The sequence below is a fragment of the Budorcas taxicolor genome, chromosome 19 (assembly GCF_023091745.1).
Source record: "Budorcas taxicolor isolate Tak-1 chromosome 19, Takin1.1, whole genome shotgun sequence".
Classification (NCBI taxonomy): domain Eukaryota; kingdom Metazoa; phylum Chordata; class Mammalia; order Artiodactyla; family Bovidae; genus Budorcas; species Budorcas taxicolor.
The window spans coordinates 35,757,106-35,776,038 of record NC_068928.1 but is presented as its reverse complement, the minus strand read 5'-3'; the positions used below and the strand labels follow the sequence as shown (position 1 = coordinate 35,776,038).

General features: G+C 51.0%; 1 protein-coding gene across 1 annotated transcript in view; it reads left to right on the top strand.

Moving 5' to 3' along the window:
- ABCC3 (ATP binding cassette subfamily C member 3) overlaps nt 1-17,301 on the top strand; it is a 47,805-nt gene extending 30,504 nt beyond the window's left edge. The window contains exons 19-31 of the mRNA XM_052657687.1: nt 299-491; nt 1,964-2,078; nt 2,251-2,398; nt 2,495-2,702; nt 2,995-3,305; nt 4,413-4,612; nt 4,768-4,894; nt 5,954-6,055; nt 8,643-8,789; nt 8,940-9,098; nt 9,687-9,853; nt 14,199-14,393; nt 16,878-17,301. Coding sequence (XP_052513647.1) covers nt 299-491; nt 1,964-2,078; nt 2,251-2,398; nt 2,495-2,702; nt 2,995-3,305; nt 4,413-4,612; nt 4,768-4,894; nt 5,954-6,055; nt 8,643-8,789; nt 8,940-9,098; nt 9,687-9,853; nt 14,199-14,393; nt 16,878-16,986 — 2,181 coding nt within the window. The 3' untranslated portion in view covers nt 16,987-17,301. The remainder of the gene's footprint in view (nt 1-298; nt 492-1,963; nt 2,079-2,250; nt 2,399-2,494; nt 2,703-2,994; nt 3,306-4,412; nt 4,613-4,767; nt 4,895-5,953; nt 6,056-8,642; nt 8,790-8,939; nt 9,099-9,686; nt 9,854-14,198; nt 14,394-16,877) is intronic.
- Nucleotides 17,302-18,933: the final 1,632 nt, after the last annotated feature.

The following is an 18,933-nucleotide window of genomic DNA, read 5'->3' as shown; positions in this document are numbered from 1 at the left end:
AAGCAGGCTAAAATGAAGTCTATGGCCACAGGAGAGGACTGGTGGGAAGCCAAGGGGTTTGGTGATACCTGGACATATGGAGTGCCTATGGAACAGGCTGGGCAACCGGGGAAACCTGGGGCGGGGTAGGCAGTGCCCCTCGGGCGCTGAGTTGCCTTTGGAGAGCACAGGTTGAGTCCCTGATGTGCCTGCTCCTGCTGCTGGCACTCAAGCACCTCACGTTTGCTCCGTGGCCCCGCACTTGCCAAGGGTGTGTGCTGAGGACAGTAGGCGTGATAGCCTGCTGCCTTCTCCCCAGACCCGGGTGCTGGTGACTCACGGCATCAGCTTCCTGCCCCAGACGGACTTTGTCATAGTGCTATCTGATGGGCACGTGTCTGAGATGGGCACCTACTCAGCCCTGCTGCAGCGGGATGGCTCCTTTGCCAACTTCCTCCGCAACTATGCACCTGATGAGGACAAGGAGCACCAGGAAGCCAACAACAGTCCAGGTATCTGCCATTCCTGGCTCTTCATATTCCCCTCCCCTCCCTGCATCTTCCCTGTCCCGGGGCATCTGAGCGTCTCTGGACAGCCCTGGTGTTATGCAGGAAGGTTCTGGAGTACTTGGATCATCCGTGTGATGTTAGACATCAGCAAGAGGGAAAGTAAACTGGATGACGTCGAATCCCTCCTCCTCCTCCTCTTCCCTCAGTCTTCCTATGGGTTGAAAGGGCCTATGGGCCCAGGCCCAGCTTATACAGCAAGGCTGTTTTACAGATGAATTGTTGAGTAAACATGCAAGCGCTTTTGGTTGTTCACTTGCTCAGTCGTGTCCAACTCTTTGTGACCCCATGGGCTGCAGCCAGGCTTCCCTGTCCTTCACCATCTCCCAGAGCTTGCTCAAACTCATGTCCATTGAGTTGGTGATGCCATCCAACCATCTCATTCTGTATCATCCCCTTCTCCTCCTGCCTTTAATCTTTCCCAGCATCATGGTCTTTACCAGTGAGTCAGTTCTTTGCATCAGGGGGCCAAAGTATTGGAGCTTCTGCTTCAACATCAGTCCTTCCAGTGAATATTCAGGACTGATTTCCTTTAGGATTGACTGGTTTGATCTCCTTGCAGCCCAAGGGACTCTCAAGAGTCTTCTCCAACACCACAGTTCAAGAGCATCAATTCTTTGGAGTTCAATTTTCTTTATAGTCCAGTTCTCACATCCATACGTGACTACTGGAAAAACCATACCTTTGACTATGGAAATGCTTAGAAAAGTCATTTATTTATCAACAAATATTTATTTATTGAGCAGCTAACTTTGTCCAGGCACTATTCCAGCAATAGTGAGACAGCAGTCTTGATAGTACTACAGAGACAGCAATGAACAAACAGAAAAATTCCCTTTTCGTGGAGCATATTGAGACACTGAGACCCCCTTGTTGTTCAGTCCTGGCTCTTCAACCTCAGGCTCCGGGCTGGCTCTCAGACCTTCTCCTGGGCTTTCTTGTCTGCTTCTGTATATGCAGTTACCATGTCTCGAGCATTTCCTAAGGGCTGTGCCTGTTGCAAGCTCTTGACACACATTCTTTCCTTTAATCCTCACAATGACACAATGAAGTAGGTACTATTATTATCCCCACTTTACATGCCCGCCTAAAGTCATGTGGTGAGGAAGTGGGATTTAAGCTCAGCCAGGCTGACTCCAGAGCCCAAGCTCCTGACCCTTATATTTGAATCCTCTTCCACATAGTCCCTGATGGGAAGCTTTTCTTCCTGTCTAACATAAGTCTTTCTTGCTGCCTCTTTTTTTTTCTCAACACAAAATTGGTCATTTATTTTTATTGTTGTTCTTGCTGCCCTCTCAGTCCCTCTCATCTTCCCTTTGGCTTATCCATTCAGGCCTCTTTATTGGAGTGGGACTGGGGGATAGCAGGGCTTTGCAGGGTGAGCTTGCCAACCTCTCCTTTCTGCCTCCCCACTGCAGCCTTGGAGGACAAAGAGGATGAGGGAGTGTTGATGATTGAAGACACGCTCAGCAATCACACAGACCTAACAGATAATGAGCCCGTGACATACGAGGTCCAGAAGCAGTTTATGAGGTGAGCTCCTGAGAACTGTCCACCCCCGGGAGATGGTGGCAGGGCCCCCACGCCCTGCTGTGGAGTGGGGCAGGTGGGTGTTCTCCCTGACACTCCCCGAGGATCCAGGTGGGGGTCTGTCTGTGGTTGTGCTGGAGGCCATCTCTCTGGACCTGACCTGTTGCCTCCACAGACAGATGAGTGCCATGTCCTCGGAAGGAGAGGGCCAGGGTCGGTCTGTGCCTAGGAGGCGCCTAGGCGCGGCAGAAAAGGCCGTGCCGGCAACCGAGGCAAAGGCGAGCCATGTGCTGACCCAGGAGGAGAAGACCGAGATGGGCACTGTGAGTAGGGTGGGCGAGGGAGGCTGGAGAGGCTGGCAGGCCCCTAGCACTCTGGGGCTCATGGGAGTCCTCTGTTTGACCGCTGTGGCCACACAGGTGAAGCTGAGCGTGTACTGGGATTACGCCAAGGCTGTGGGATTCTGGACCACTCTGGTCATCTGTCTGCTGTATGGGGGTCAAAGCGCAGCTGCCATTGGGGCCAACGTGTGGCTCAGTGCCTGGACCGATGAGGCTGCAGCGGACAACCAGCAGAACAGCACCTCCTACAGACTAGGTGTCTACGCCGCCTTGGGAATTCTGCAAGGTGAGCCTGCAGAGATACTTAGAAGGGGCGCCAGTGTTCCCTTCCTCATCTCTGCGCTGCTGGGTCCCCCAGAGCATGCCCTTGCCTCTGGATCTCTCTCTACCGTCACAACCCTAGTGACTCCCTGACCCGCCCTCGCAGTCTACCTGCCTCTAGACCTGTCTAGCTCATCCTAGCTACGCCCTGCCTTTGAGTCTGCCTAGTTCACTGAGGAGATCCCTCATCTTGGAACTCGCCCTGCATTCTGCCACCTGGCCCAGGTGAACAAGTGCCCCTCTGCCTCCTCCATCAGGGCTCCTGGTCATGCTGTCTGCTATCACGATGGCGGTGGGTGGTGTCCAAGCTGCCCGCTTGCTTCACCAGGCGCTGCTGCACAACAAGATGCGCTCGCCACAGTCCTTCTTTGATACGACGCCCTCAGGCCGCATCCTCAACCGCTTCTCCAAGGACATCTACGTCATTGATGAGATCCTGGCTCCCACCATCCTCATGCTGCTGAATTCCTTTTACAACTCCATCTCCACCCTTGTGGTCATCGTGGCCAGCACGCCGCTCTTTGCCGTGGTCATCCTGCCTTTGGCTGTCCTCTACCTCTTTGTCCAGGTGTGCCCTGAGTGAGTGGGCATGACTTAGCGTGAGTGTGGCTGTTGTGTGGGCCGGGCTCTCTTGGGGGCCACCTGTGGCAGATGTAGGGAGGGCACACCCCCCTTCACCTTCACAGCTGGATTTGATTCAGTAAACACCCTTTTGAAACTCATTTTCCTCACCTGTGAAATAGAATCTTAGCTCCCACCTCATAGAGTTATCAATAGGATAAAATTAAATCCTTGTAAATTATGACTGGCCCTGGAACTCCTTCCTGCTGGCTATTTGTCAACAGTTTAAGACACATTATCCTTCCCTTGCTTTTAGGTATCATCTAAACTTACATGCCATATCATATGATGCATATATGATATGTGATGCATATCTTATAAACTTACATGGTTTTTAACATAGATGAGTGATAATATTCAGATACAGCTAACTGTAAAAGGCATTTGTGTTGCTGATCCTCTGTCCTGCCATTAATCAGTTGATGAAGGTAACCCACAGGTGGCAGAAGCTCAGGCCTGCGTGTGAAGACTGTGACCTGGGCTGCACTCTGTCCTGGGACAGGGACTTTCAGCTGTACATCCTGCATGGGCCTGGCCATCTTGGGGCCCACAGGGCAGAGGATGGAAGACGGAGGCAGACTGTGGTTTTGTGGGGCTGACATTTAAACAACCGAGGGGTGGAGTGGGGAGAGGTTCCTTAAGAAAAAGTATATGAAATTATCTTATTTTTGCAAATTTGGCAAAATTTTGATTGTGTGAAGACATTGCCAGGCCCCTAAGTGGAGACAGGCATTGTCACTGACTTGGGAGGCAAAATGAAGTCAGTGCGATAATTCAGGCCTGCAGAGTGAGTGGCCAGGAGCTGAGAGGGAACTGGGAAAGGCTTTGTGGACAAAGTGGCCTGAAGGACTGAGCAGAGCTGACCAGAGGGGAGAGAGTGGGGGGAGTTCGTGGAACCATATCAGGACCCCAAGTCTCAGGTTCTTTTGGGTGAGGGAAGGGAGTGAGGCAGTGGGATGGAGGGGGAGGTGGCACAGATGGGCCCAGAGGACACGCAGGACTGAGCTGGGATTCCAGGGTCCTGACTCTAAGTTCTTTCTCCAACCTCTGTCAGCGCTTCTATGTGGCTACCTCACGGCAGCTGAAGAGGCTGGAATCTGTCAGCCGCTCGCCCATTTATTCCCACTTTTCGGAGACGGTGACTGGCTCCAGCGTCATCCGGGCCTACGGCCGCAGCCAGGACTTTGAGACCATCAGTGATGCTAAGGTGGACACCAACCAGAAGAGCTGCTACCCCTACATTGCCTCCAATAGGTCAGAAAGCACTCCGTCAGCCCCTGCTCCTTCCATGAGTTTCCGCCAGGGTCTCTGCAGGAGAGAGCCTGGTGTTCCGGGTCCAAGCCCCTCCTTTCCCCTAAACAGCCCCCTTCTTGCATCTGCCCCATTTCCTCCTTGCCTGATCTCTACAGGTGGCTGGGGATCCGAGTGGAGTTCGTGGGCAACTGTGTTGTGCTCTTTGCTGCACTCTTCGCTGTGACTGGAAGAAGCAGCCTGAGCCCAGGACTGGTGGGCCTGTCTGTGTCCTACGCCCTACAGGTACACAGAGGTCTCAGCCCCAGAGTAGGGCCGCCCCGGGGCAGAGGCCAGGTTTCATAAGCATCTCCTGAGTACCCCACTCTCCCCAAAATGGGGACCAGCCACAGATTTTGATCTCCCAAACTGTGAGCTCCCAGTCAAGCATGGAGAGTCACTCCCACCAGCAGGGGATGATACTTCGGGGTGTGCAGATCTTAGTGGAGGAAGGACAAAAGGTAAGAACCCAGAGGAGGTCTCTACCTAGGAGTGTTGGAGAAATGACCTTGGAGCTTGGCCCCAAGAGACAAATAGAAATTTGCTGTGCCTGCACAAGATCTAGAGGTCAACCTTGACAGGGGTCCTGGGGCAGGGACATGGAGAGCTAGGCTACACCTTATTTCACAAGCCTGCAGAGAAAGTACCTGGAGCAGGTAACTAGAGCCTGAGCAGGTCACCCTGATATCAGCTGATATTGAAAAAAGGTTAAACAGCTGCAAATGGAATTTTTGTGAAGCAGATCATATTTGCAATGCCTCAGGTGACTCAAGTCTTTGAGTTTTGATAAATAAAGGACAATCCAGACAGGTCAGTCTTCTCAAACTATTCAGTATGCCGATGAATCACCTGGAGATCTTAAACTGTAGATTCTGATACAATAGGCCTGGGGCTCTGGCTTTTGCGTGTCTATCAAAACTTCTTGATTCACGAAGTGTGGTCCGAGGACCAGTTGCATCATCTGTGAGCTTGTTAGAAATGTAGATTCTCTAGTCCTGCCACAAACCTACTGAATCAGAAGCTACATTTTAAGAAGATTCCCTGGGAAACCTTTCTTGCGCATGTTAAAGTTTGAGAAACACTGGGATGGGGAGCCTTTTGTTTGAGAAACACTGGGATGGGGGGCCATTGTCACTGCCTGAGGTACAATTGTGATTAGAGCCCCAGGTGGCATAGCTATGGGTTTGCCCAGGCCCACCTGGGTCATAGTTGGGATAGGAGCATAACGAAGGAGTCTGAGCTCCTCCCATAGCCATGTCAAGGGAGTACAGATTGCCCCACTTATGACCCAGTCCCTCTGGCTAGGTGACGTTGGCTCTGAACTGGATGATACGAACGATATCAGACTTGGAGTCTAATATTGTGGCTGTGGAGAGAGTCAAGGAGTACTCCAAGACGGAGATGGAGGTGGGTACGGAATCAGCCTGGGGCAGGGAGAGTTGAGAATAGCGGGTAGGGGTGCTTGATGGCCCACCATCCATCCCTACATCCCCCTAGGCCAGCTCTTCGGGTGGCTCTTCATTCAGTCCTTAAAGAGAGTCAACCAGAGGTCTATGTGAGGAGGTGTAGAGGGTTCAGAGTTGGACAGGACAATTCCTGATGAGTAGATAACAGCTCCCATGTTCCAGGCCCTCCTCAGTCACAGTACTTTGTCCTCCCTGGGACCCCCGGTCCGGTGACCTGCCTCTGTCCCTCGGTCCATGAGTTCATCCAGCCTGGATTCTGTGCTCCACCAGCGCCAACACTCTCAACTCCCTTGCGCTTCTCTCTGTCATCCTCCTCCAGTTGAGCCCATCTGTCTACCTTCTACATGCGGGTGCTCGGCTGCTAAAATGTTGCTGGAGAAAATCATTGATTTTACTTCAAGTTTATAACCACACACCACTGCAAGGTATTCCCATCTTGCTTCTCCAGGAAGCATATGTTTCCAGTTTCAGAAATATTTGTTTTGGCCATTCCCTTTCGTTAAGCTCCCACTCGCTGTGCTCAGCCATCGACCTTGCCTAACAGTTCAATGAGGAAATAGGTTATAAGATGTGAACTCCCTCAGCCTTCCTGCCTCCGGACTTTCAAACCTGCCTGTGTCCCTTCACCTTTTTCCTCTTTTATCAGGAAATGTCCCTTCTCGTTTCAAAGTGCATTCCCTCTACTTGTTCGCGTGGCCACCCGAGGACTTCACGTCCTTAATCACCTGCTGCATCATCCTTCTTGCTCCCTCTGTTGGATGATTCCCATCCACATGCAAAAATATGCACGTGAACCTTCCATTCTAGACTCTCAAACCAACCCTCCCTTTCCTGTGTATCCTGTATCTCATTCCTCTGCTCTCCTTTGCCATGAAACTAGCTTTGAAATAGGTGCTCTCCCCCTGCCTCGTCACCTGGTGGCTTGTCTGCCTCCTGCAGCCTGGTTTCTGGCCCTATCACTCCGCTGGATGCACTCAGCAGTGACTTCCTTGGTTCCAGAGGTAAGGATGCTTCGCTGTTCTTCTCTAGTTCGACCTCTCGGCATTATTTGGACAAAATAGCCCTCGCTGCTTCTTGAAGGCACTTCATGGTTTCTGTGACCTGAGCTCCTGCCCTGTCAGCCCCCACTGAGCCCCCACCCCGTCTGTTCCTCCCAACCTGGCCTCTCCTGCCCCTGGGGCCCCCATCTGTCCCTGTCTTCTCCCGGCTTCTCTTATCACCCCCTCCTCCCCCCATTCTCTGGGATCTTCAAATTCTCTCTCTTCATGCCTAGCATTACAATTTCCCCTGTCTACATACATGATCCTTTCTCCACAGCCTCAAAAATTCTGCCCCCAATCCTGCTACCCATTGTTTTGATACCTCCTCAAGAGAGCGTGGCACCCCACTCCAATACTCTTGCCTGGAAAATCCCATGGACAGAGGAGCCTGGTGGGCTACAGTCCATGGGGTCTCGAAGAGTCAGACACGACTGAGTGACTTCACTTTCACTTTTCACTTTCATGCATTGGAGAAGGAAATGGCAATCCACTCCAGTGTTCTTGCCTGGAGAATCCCGGGGACGGGGAGCCTGGTGGGCTGCCGTCTATGGGGCCACACAGAGTCGGACACAACTGAAGCGACTCAGCAGCAGCAGCAGCAGGAGAGCAGATTATCTGTACTGGCCGCTTTGTTTATTGATTGCTGACACTCTGACTCCCCTGTTTCAAAACATCCTGCCCTCTGCCTCCCCAAGTAGCAGCAGAGAGATCCCTTAAAAACATACCAAATCACATTATTATTCTGTGCATGGCCCTACATCTTACTCAAGGTAAAAAAAAACAAAAAAAACAGTCTTTAAACTACCCTGCCAAGCCCTACATGGTGGGGTCTTCCACTACCTGTCTCCTACCTTTCACCTTTGTCACTGTGCTCCAGAGCACACCTGGAGGTATTTATCCTTGCTGTTTCCTCTGCCTGGCATGCCTTTCCCTCCGATAGCTACTTGTTTGGTTCCTTTACTTCCTGCAGGTCTTTATTTAAATATCACCTCCTCCAGGAAGCCTTCCCTGACCACCCTGTACGAACAGCAGGGACTTCTCCAGGCACTTCTCCATACTCATCACCATCTGACATTATATAGACTTACTTATTTGTTAACTGTATGCCTCCTTAGATTAGGATGTGAGCCTCACAGGGACAAGGACTTTGTCTAGTTTGCCGTTGCTACCCCACCACCTGTCATGGAGTAGCCACCCAATAATAAAGAATGGTGAAAGGGGGAGTTGGGGCATGTGGAAGGGGCTGCTCAGGGATCTTGGGCATGAGGGGAGTAGAGGAGGGCAAAGTTCTGTGGGGAATAATGTCAGATGGATAGAGTCATTGAACCACAAGGTTGGGCCACACAAGTGCCAGGGGCTCCCCGCCAGGCTCCCTGGTAGGTGAGGATGGCAGGGGCCTGGGAAGACAGGCAGATTGAAGATGGAAGAGGGCTGGGCTGGGGAAGAGATGGCCCCCTGATGCAGAGCCTGTCCTCCCCTGGTGACCAGGCCCCCTGGGTGGTGGAGGGCAGCCGTCCGCCAGCAGGCTGGCCACTGAAGGGTGAGGTGGAGTTCCGAAATTATTCCGTGCGCTACCGGCCAGGCCTGGAGCTGGTGTTGAAGGACCTGAGTCTGCGAGTGCATGGTGGCGAGAAGGTGCGTGTGGGGCGGGTTTGTGCCTGGGGAATGTGGGTCTGTGGGATGGCGGGTACCCAGCCTAGAGTTCTGCTTAGCCTTCCAGGGGAGTCCTGGAGACAGACCCACCAACTCCCCAGCCTTTGCCTGACAGCCTCCTACCCTCTCCAGGTGGGGATCGTGGGCCGCACTGGGGCTGGCAAATCGTCCATGACTCTCTGCCTGTTCCGCATCCTGGAGGCAGCTGAGGGCGAAATCTACATCGATGGCCTCAATGTGGCCGACATTGGGCTCCATGACCTGCGTTCTAAGCTGACCATCATCCCCCAGGTACCAGTCTGGCTTTGTCTGGTCACACTGACCAGTGACCCTGGGGGCAGGCTCCACGCTTGTCCTGTAGCTTGAGGTTCAAGACTGGGACCTCTATCTGGGAAGCTGGGGAGCAGGACAGCAGGAGCAGAGCCACAGAGGGACCACGTGTCATGGGTCTGGAAGGGACAGATGTATCCTGCTCAATATCACCCTGTCCTCTGACCTCCTAGACCAACAGAACCACAGACTCTTCCATACGGCCCACACCAGAGGTGTTCTATCCTGCTCTCCTGGTTTCACAGCTCTGAATTACGTTTCACTTTTTCTGGCTTCTCTGGAGTATTTTTCTGCCGACTGGACACTCTGGAGTCAGATTAGCAGCTTAAGGTTTCTACTTTAGCAGAGGACTTTGGGTTGGCAAAGCTGAGGTTTATCATGTCTCCACAGGCATTTTTCTATCTCCTTGGCCATTGCCTCCCTCCTGGAGGGTTGGGGACACAGTGGAAATGCTGCCACCTCAATCCCTTTCTTGTTCCCTGGCCTCGGGGCCCATGGCTCCCTCTGGGGCCTGAGCTGCCTCCCTCTGAGGACTTGCTTTGTCCCCAGGACCCCATCTTGTTCTCGGGGACCCTGCGCATGAACCTGGACCCCTTTGGCTGTTACTCAGAGGAAGACATGTGGCAAGCTTTGGAGCTGTCCCACCTGCACACATTTGTGAGCTCCCAGCCCGCAGGCCTGGACTTCCAGTGCTCCGAGGGTGGGGAGAATCTCAGGTAACAGCTGGGAGTGGGTGGGTCAGGAATAGCACTCCGCTGCATTAGAGGATGTAGCATCAAATGACACCAGGCCAGCCCTCTCCTGCCCTCCCACTCCCATCTTGTTGTGGTTGAGTCACTAAATTGTATCGGACTCTGCAATCCCACTGACTGCAGCACATAAGTCTACCCTGTGCTTCACTATCTCCCAGAATTTGCTCAAATTCACATCCATTGAGTCGGTGATGCAATCCAACCATCTCGTCCTCTGTCGCCCCCTTCTCTTGCTGCCCTCAGTCTTTCCCAGCATCAGGGTCTTTTCCAGAAATTTGGCTCTTCACATCAGGTGGCCAAACTATTGGAGCTTCAGCTTCACCACCAGTCCTTCTAGTGACTACTCAGGGTTGATTTCCTTTAGGATTAACTGGTTTGGTCTCCTTGCTGTCCAAAGGACTCAAGAGTTTTCTCCGGCACCAGGATTCCAAAGTATCAATTCTTCGGCACTCAGCCTTATCTAGGGTACAACTCTCACCTCTGTATATGACTACTGGAAAAACCATAGCTTTGATTATATGGACCTTTGTCAGCAAAGTGACGTCTCTGCTTTTTAATATGCTGTCTAGGTTTGTCATCGCTTTTCTTCCAAAGAACAAGCGTCTTTTAATTTCATGGCTGCAGTCACTGTCTACAGTGATTTTGGAGTCCAAGAAAATAAAATCTGCTGTTATTTCCATTTTTTCCCTATCTATCTGCCATGAAGTGATGGAACTGGATGCCATGATGTTCATTTTTGAATGTTGAATTTTAGGCCAGCCTTTTCATTCTCCTCTTTCACCTTCAACAAGAGGCTCTTTAGTTCCTCCTCACTTTATGCCGCTAGAGTGGTATCACATCCATATCTGAGGTTGTTGGTATTTCTCCCGGCAGTCTTGATTCCAGCTTGTTAGTCATGCAGCCCAGCATTTTGCATGATGTACTCTACATATGAATTAAATAAGCAGGGTGACAATATACAGTCTTAACATACTTCCTTCCCAATTTGGAACCAGTCCATTGTTCCATGACCAGTTCTGTTGATTCTTGTCCTGCATACAGGTTTCTCAAGAGACAGGTCAGGTGATCTGGTATTCCCATCTCTTTAAGAATTTTCCACAGTTTGTTGTGATCCACACAGTTAAAGGCTTTAGCATAGTCAATAAAGCAGAAGTGGGTTTTTGTTTTTTTTTTAATTCCCTTGCATTTTCTATGACCCAACCAATGTTGACAATTTGATCTCTGGTTCCTCTGCCTTTTCTAAATCCAGATTGTACATCTGGAATTTCTCAGTTAATATACTGTTGAAGCCTAGCTTGAAGGATTTTGAGCATTACCTTGCTAGCATGTGAAATGAGTGCAGCTGTACCATAGTTTGAACATTCTTTGGCATTGCCCATCTTTGGGATTGGAATGAAAACACCTTTTCCAGTCCCGTGGCCACTGCTGAGTTTTCCAAATTTGCTGGCAAGTTTAGTGCAGCACTTCCACAGCATCATCTTTTAGGATTTGAAATAGCTTAGCTGGAATTCCATCACCTCCACTGGCTTTGTTTGTAGTCATGCTTCCTAAGGCCCACTTGACTTCACACTCCAGGATGTCTGGCTCTAGGTAAGTGAGAAAGTGTATCTTTCCCTTTGTCCTTCACCTTTCACTTCTTTTCTCAGCTGTTTGTACAGCCTCCTCAGACAACCACTTTGCCTTTTTTTGTGTTTGTTTTTCTTGGGGATGGTTTTGGTCCTTGCCTCCTGAACAGTGTTACTAACTTCTGTCCATAGTTCTTCAGGCATTCTGTCTATCAGATCTAATCCGTTGACTCTATTTGCCACATCCACTGTATAATCATAAGGGATTCGATTTAGGTCATATGTGAATGGCCTAGTGATTTGAACTCAGGGGGCACTCTACTGTATTGAGCATATCTGTGTGCCAGGCTTCTCACTGACTCCTCACACAGGCCCCAGAGAGACTGAGCTAGGGCCAAAGGGGCACAGCTGGGAGAAGATATGCCTGGGCTTTCAGCTAGGTCTGGGAGACTCCAAGGCCCCAGTCAGTTTCCTCTTGTGAGGTTGTCAGTGCTGTGCTTGGCCTGATGAGGGGGCTGTGGACCGAATGTTAAGACCAGAGGAAACATACAGAACTTTAGGAAAGTCTTTTATTTTTTCCGAGTTGGATGCAATTTTGTCTCTGGTTTAGAAGTGGGCAAAGTGAGCTCTCCAGGCCTTTCTTTGCTTCCTTATAGCCCCAGATTTTATATCCCCAGCCACTGGGTCATGTATCAGAGAGAGTCAGAGTCACTCCTCACTGAGTCTAAAAGCTTGAGATACATGTGCCTGTGTTAACTGTGTGGTTTGGGGCAAGTTGCTTAACCTCTCTGTGCCTTCGTTTTCTTAACACTAAAAGGAGTATGGGACAACAGTTCCATTCCTTTAGCACCATGCCACCATCATTTGGACAGGGTGGTTTTATGGGTTTTGTGATGAAATGGAAAGCACTTAGACTGGATACACTCCTGAGAAATTTTGCTATTCTTATTATTCTACTCAGTCCATACCTGAGTGGACTCTCTCCAGACAAAACAAAAACAAAAACTTGTACATTTCAGTTCAGTTCAGTTCAGTTCAATCGCTCAGTCGTGTCCGACTCTCTTTGTGATCCCATGAATCGCAGCATGCCAGGCCTCCCTGTCCATTACCAACTCCCGGAGTTTACTCAAACTCGTGTCCATTGAGTCGGTGATTCCATCCAACCATCTCATCCTCTGTCGTCCCCTTCTCCTCCTGCCTTCAATCTTTCCCAGCATCAGGGTCTTTTCAAATGAGTCAACTCTTCGCATCAGGTGGCCAAAGTATTGGAGTTTCAGCTTCAACATCAGTCCTTCCAATGAACATTCAGGACTAATTTTCTTTAGGATGGACTGGTTGGATCTCCTTGCAGTCCAAGGGACTCTCAAGAGTCTTCTCCAACACCACAGTTCAAAAGCATCAATTCTTTGGCGCTCAGCTTTCTTTATAGTCCAACTCTCACATCCATACACGAATACTGGAAAAACTTAATAGTGTTCAAGGCACGTTGGCCTCCACTATCTCCTTTAATCTTTACTGCAGTCCTATGGGCTAGAAATGAGGCTCCAAAGTATAAAACGATTTGCCCAAAGCCACTTAGCTAGCAAGGGGTGGGGCAAGGACTCAGGGAAGTGGGAGTTTTTGCCCCAAGCCTTTACTTGCTGCCTCATAGCCACTGGTGGGATGCCCCCACCTCCAGAGTCAGCCTTGTAAGAATGAATGTGTCCAGTCCCTGGATCTCACTCACACAACCAGGTTGAGGGTGGCTGGCGGACAAGCCTAGGCTACCAGACCCTGTGCCCCATAGCTGTGTTTTGGCCCATTCTCCGATCCCTGCTTGCCATCAGCACGTCTCGCCAGATCACCCCTCCATCCCCACGTCAGCCAGGACCTGAGCCAGAAATCCACTCCCCTCCTCCCTCCCTGAGCTTGTAGTCACTTTAAGCATAACCTGTATCCTGTGCCAGTCCCACCATAAATCAGCCCTAAATTCTATCTGGCAGCTCATTCTGCTGCCAAAACCTTCATTAGTTGCGGGAATGGGCTGAAAGAGAGCCTGGTCTTCACTTGGGCTGGAGTGACTCACCCCTTTGGGAAGGGCTGAGGTATTTGTCCTTGGGTGTGGGGGTACTGTAGCCTCTGTGGTTGGGAACACCGCCTTGCTTTGTTCCTTAGCTCTGGCTTCCAAGGCAGGGGTTGAAGATATGCATTTCACCCCTCCTCCACCTCTCCAGTGACTAGACATGGGGAGCCCCCTAGATCGTCCTCTGCCCTACCCTTTCTGAGTTCCCACCATAGAGCCCTAATCTGTATTCCCTATGGGGGCAGGAGATGGCTGAATTGTGTGGTATTAGGCTCAGCAAGATAGCATGATGTATGCAAATACCAGGAGGAGTCATTCCAGTGTGTGATTACTAAGGTGTAAATGACTAATAGAGTGAAACAGAGGCATGGTGGCACTAGCTAAAGAGAGAGACGGGGGAAGAAGCACAGAAGGAGGGAGCCGGGGGTGCCACGGAGAGACTGGGGATTTCACAATGTTAAGTACTGGCTCTACCTCAAGGCCCCTCATTATCCCGGTGGTGTCCAGACCTCAGCTCTGTGTTCCAGGAGTCCTGGGCTAAGGCAGAAATGGGAGAGGTTAGACAGAGAGCCAGCCCGAGGCTAATGAAAAGGAGCGGAGACAGAAACAGCTTGGGGAGGAAAGCCTGGGGGGCAGGTTGGGGGCACCCAGCTGGAGACTTCCTTGCTTTCCCTACTCCCAGTGTGGGCCAGCGGCAGCTCGTGTGCCTGGCCAGAGCCCTGCTTCGCAAGAGTCGAATCCTGGTGTTAGACGAGGCCACGGCCGCCATTGACCTGGAGACTGATGACCTCATCCAGGCCACCATCCGCACCCAGTTTGAGACCTGCACAGTGCTGACCATCGCGCACAGGCTGAACACCATCATGGACTACACCAGGTAGCGCGCTGGGACCCGAGCAGGGAGGGGCAGGCGAAGGGACAGGCAGATCATCTGGATATGTGGATGTGGGAGCCTTAGGGGATTATCTGCGGTATGGAAGGGGGATAACAGCATGGGTCACCTGGGCACTGGGTACACAGTGATGGTTTCTGAGACACAGGGACACTTTGGAGGTAAAAATGTTGGGAATGGACATGTTGGGGCTCCCTGAGGCTTGGTTCACTCCCCTACCCCAGCCCTTAATGCTGAGATGAGGGGAACCAGATCCTTCATGCTAAATCCTGTCACTTCCTGAGCACCTTGCCCATGGCTTCATTTGCTCCTCATTCCCACCCTGTGGGCATATAGACCAGGAAGCCACTGAGGAAAGGTATTCGATTCTTGGGTCCATGCACAGTAGATGCTTTGTTGTGGGAAAGCAGAGGGCGGAGTCCCAAGCCTGGCTCTGCTGCTGTGTGACCTTGGGCAATTTGCAAAACCTTCATGAAACTGTCTCTTGAGGTTGTAGTACGTAATCAGTGAAATAAAGTATTAAAAGTGCAGGTGATCCTAGAATATGTTCATTTCCTCCCTAACCCCTTGTTGTAATTCTCCCTAGAACCAGCTTCTCAAAGAATTAGGGAAGAAGCCTTGCTATTGGTATCTTACAGCTTCCCTGGGGAGTCAGCTCATTCAGCCAAAAGGAAAAAATGTGATCTATTCTCTCATTGTGCCTAAAGTCAAGGTGTAGCTCTGGAGGACAGGATGGGGTTGGGGGACTCAGGAGCCTGATGGAAGTGAGCTGGTACTGGACTGCCAGGCTAGCTCCTTTGGAGGCACAGGAGCTCAGGGTGAGGAAGAGGCAGGAGGCTGCAAAGAATCTATGCTGAGGTAGTATGGTGGGAGTACCTCGACAAGGTTTCATTCCCAAAGCAAACACCTGTAGGGTGTGGGGAGTGGGGGAAACACATGGACAGGGCAATGGGCAGACCTTGTCCCTCTCTCAAGTGTCCCCACACAGGTCCCAGGGGCTCGGAAACCAAGCTGAGAATGCCTGACGCTACTGTCTGTTCCATCCCCACCATATCCCCGCTCTCCACTCCTATCCAAGACCCACTGGGAGAAGAGTGGGTAGGAAGCCTTGAGCCCTGGGTCCACACAAGGGAAAGGGCCAGACCAACAGGATCTCTTCCCATGCCTAACTGAAAATGGTTTTTACCAGCAGCCCTGAGGGGCAAAACCTCAAATTTACCTTGGAGGTTGGGAGTTCAGTCATTTGAGTGGATCAGGCAGAAATTAATGACATAATCACGCTACTGAACATGTAATTAGAGCCTGCAGGAAGGAAGCAAGGGTCCACTTGTGTAGGCAGAGGAGCCAATCCATAGAGGCAGCGGAGGAGCGAAGGGCCTGGGCTTAGAATCCTGCTCCCGCCTCACCCTCGGAGGCAGCTTGTCGGCCCAGCACTAAGAGCACCCTGTGTTTAGTTAGCAAGAGATTCTAAGCCCAGGCCCAGGCTTGAATTCTCATCCTTCAGGGCACCAGCCAAGCCCTAAAGGACGAGTAAAAGTTGGGTAGCAAGGAGACGTGACAGGGAGGGAGCTGGACATTTCGGGAAAAGGCTGTAGCATGTGCAAAGGCCCGGAGGTAAGAGGGCCCAAGAGTTGAAAGGGAGAAGGGGCAATAGAACCAAGAGGAGGGGAAGAAAGCTAGGCCTCACTCTGCTGCACTGGGGACCATGGGAAAGCATTTAGTCCTCACCCCAAGAGCAAAGGGAAGCCACTGAAGTGAGGTGGGCAGTGGCTAGACAGTGATGTTCACAGACACACCTCTTCCCAAGGGGCTCTTCCAGGAGCCCCACAGGGGGGTCAACGACTGCATGCAGTCCAAGCCCTCCTACTGGGGAGCATCTCCTAGGACGTGGGGGAGCCCTTTCTGCTTCCACCTCACCCTGGGAGCCAGCTTGTCAGCTCTGCACTAGGTGTATCCTGTGTTAGGTTGGCAAGAGAGTCTAAGCCCAGGCCCAGGCCTGACTATGTATGTGTGGGCGGGGGGAGATCCACCCATCAGCAGCAGCCAGATTTGTAGCCAGATTCCAGCGCCAGGCCTCACTGCGGCCGTTCCCACTGTGTGCCTTTGTGAGTTGGCACAAAGCAGATGGACACATACAGGCCCGTGGCTCCCTGTGCACATTCCTGTGACGCTGGTGAGGGGAAGGGCTCATTAAGGAGGGTTTTCAGAGCCCTGACTAGCAGAGATGAATAGGACCTTGTGTTTGATCCTAGAAACTGCCTCATCTGCCAGAACAGCAAGTGGAGTGGCTAAAATAACCAGTCTTGCAAGTGTGCCCATGTGGCATAGTGCTTGTGTTGGGTGGGTTGACATGAAGTGGAAGGGTTGGCATGTCATGGAGGGGTCTGAGCTGTACTCAGAAGGGCAGGGTTGGACCACGAAGCCAGATCTGAGCTGATGGAGACCTGACCACTTCTTTTCTTTGGCTAGGGTCCTGGTCCTGGACAAAGGGACGATAGTTGAATTTGATTCTCCAACCAACCTCATTGCAGCCAGAGGCATCTTCTATGGGATGGCCAGAGATGCTGGACTTGCCTAAAATATATTCCTGGTCTTTCTTCCTGGACATTCTTAAAGTTTCCATCATGAATGGAGAGGACACCAAATATGTCTACAGAATGGACTGGATGGCAAACGTTGGGGACATTTGTTAGGTCTTTGTCCCTGCCAGGTGCCTTGTAGGATAACCATGCTAAATGCTTCAGGGGGGGAAGTGAGGGCCCAGAGGTGAGTGACATGCCCAAGGTCATTGCTAATATGTGGCAGAGCCCAGACTAGTCCCTAAGTCTCCTGATTCCCAATGTGGCATTATTTCCACACTGTACAGCTTATAATCATTTCAAGGGATGACCTCCCTACCCCCATGATTCTTCGTATTTTCTAATCTGAAGTGTTTTTGGTTTTGTTTTTAAATAAAGCTTTCTCCTCTTCGAACGGAAGACTGCCAGGTCAGACCATCCCTAGGAACTGAGTCCAATACTCATTAAAAATGGAGCACTGATGAAATAAAGCTACGTGTTAACAATACACCCCAATGTAGCCTTTCTCTCTGTTCACAAGGTCTAGGGGCTAGGGCCTTTAGAGGAGGTGGAGAGGAAGGAGGGAGACGCAGAGGTAGCCTCCATACACACCTGCATGGCTGGAATTATCTGAAAACATCAGACCCAAGAGCTTTTGGCTGGAAATACTGTCTCCACGGCCAAAGCTCACTGGGTAATTGCCAGTAGCTCCTGTTCTGCTGTGTAGAGGCTGTAAAAAGGTGAGAAACAAAGCCCCTGATATCTGACCTGAGGCCTCTTGAGACAGCTGCTGTGAACACCTCCACATTGATGTCATCCCTCAGACCGCTACGCCTGCTTCTCTAGGGGATGAGAAGTGCATGGCACTTTATCTCCTCGCCCCTTTAGCATTCTGTTCCAGACAGGTCCCCATAACCCGTGAGGTCTCCAAGTCATTCATCTTCCTCACTCTGGCTGAAGCTGACTGTGGGAGCACAGAGCAGCCCCGGGCCTAGCCCCCGTTTTGAACGTCCCAGGCTGGTAAATGAGATGAGGGGGTAACTTGCTTTTCTGAACGAGCCAATGAAATGTTTATTTTCCTGCAGGTCAGAATTTACCTGGCATGCAGCCTTCAAGTCTTCTGGTCTCCTCTTTCGTTTCTTCAACCTTTATTCTTGGTATAATGTGACTGGTTATGGATGATGTTTTTTTTCCCCTCCATCCTAAATGGTTTTCAGTAGGTGTGGAGATGGCTCCTTTGATCTGATTTTTCTATATGCGCTGGGCCAGGCTGTGCTGCAGGACTATTTGTTAAAGGTTAATCACGTTTTTGGGGCTGGCCGTTTCTGCCCAGGATGTTTATGAGTGTACAGAGGAAGACTTCCATCCTTGTGATAAAGCAAGTATAAACGCACCAAGGCCCAAATTATGCTGCTTCTCCTTGGAGCTAAGAAAAGGTCTTGGCTATGCTTCCTGATTTATCAGGCCAATTTGGCATGACGTATGCTTTGTGAGGCTCTAGCTGCCCCAAACCAACAGAAATGCAGATTCATTCGGCATCATTCTCAGCTAAAGATCTGAAAGGCTGTACTTCCTTTCCTCTCTTGGAAGTTTGCCTCTGAGCTCACTGAGACCCTTACAGGTGCTGACAGCCCAAAGGAGAGACTCAGTTGTATAAAGTAAACAGGATAATCAAAAAATGTGGTTAATAGAGGATGGCCTCCATCTAGCAGGCTCAGCTACTCTGGGGAAATGAAGCTGACTGCTGTCAACTTAGAGGAAAGACACCGCACAAAATATCTGTCTCTGGTGCCACTAAGCGCCACCACGGCAGTAGGATGGAGGAGGCTCAGGTGGGGACCAGTTCCTTCTGTTCTTCCGCCAGAGGGTTTTATCCCTGAAACTGTTCAACAATTTGAACCCCCTATGATTAGAAGTACAGAGCTGTTTAGGAGGACAAAGTTAAAGAGTAGGGGCTTAGTCAGTTA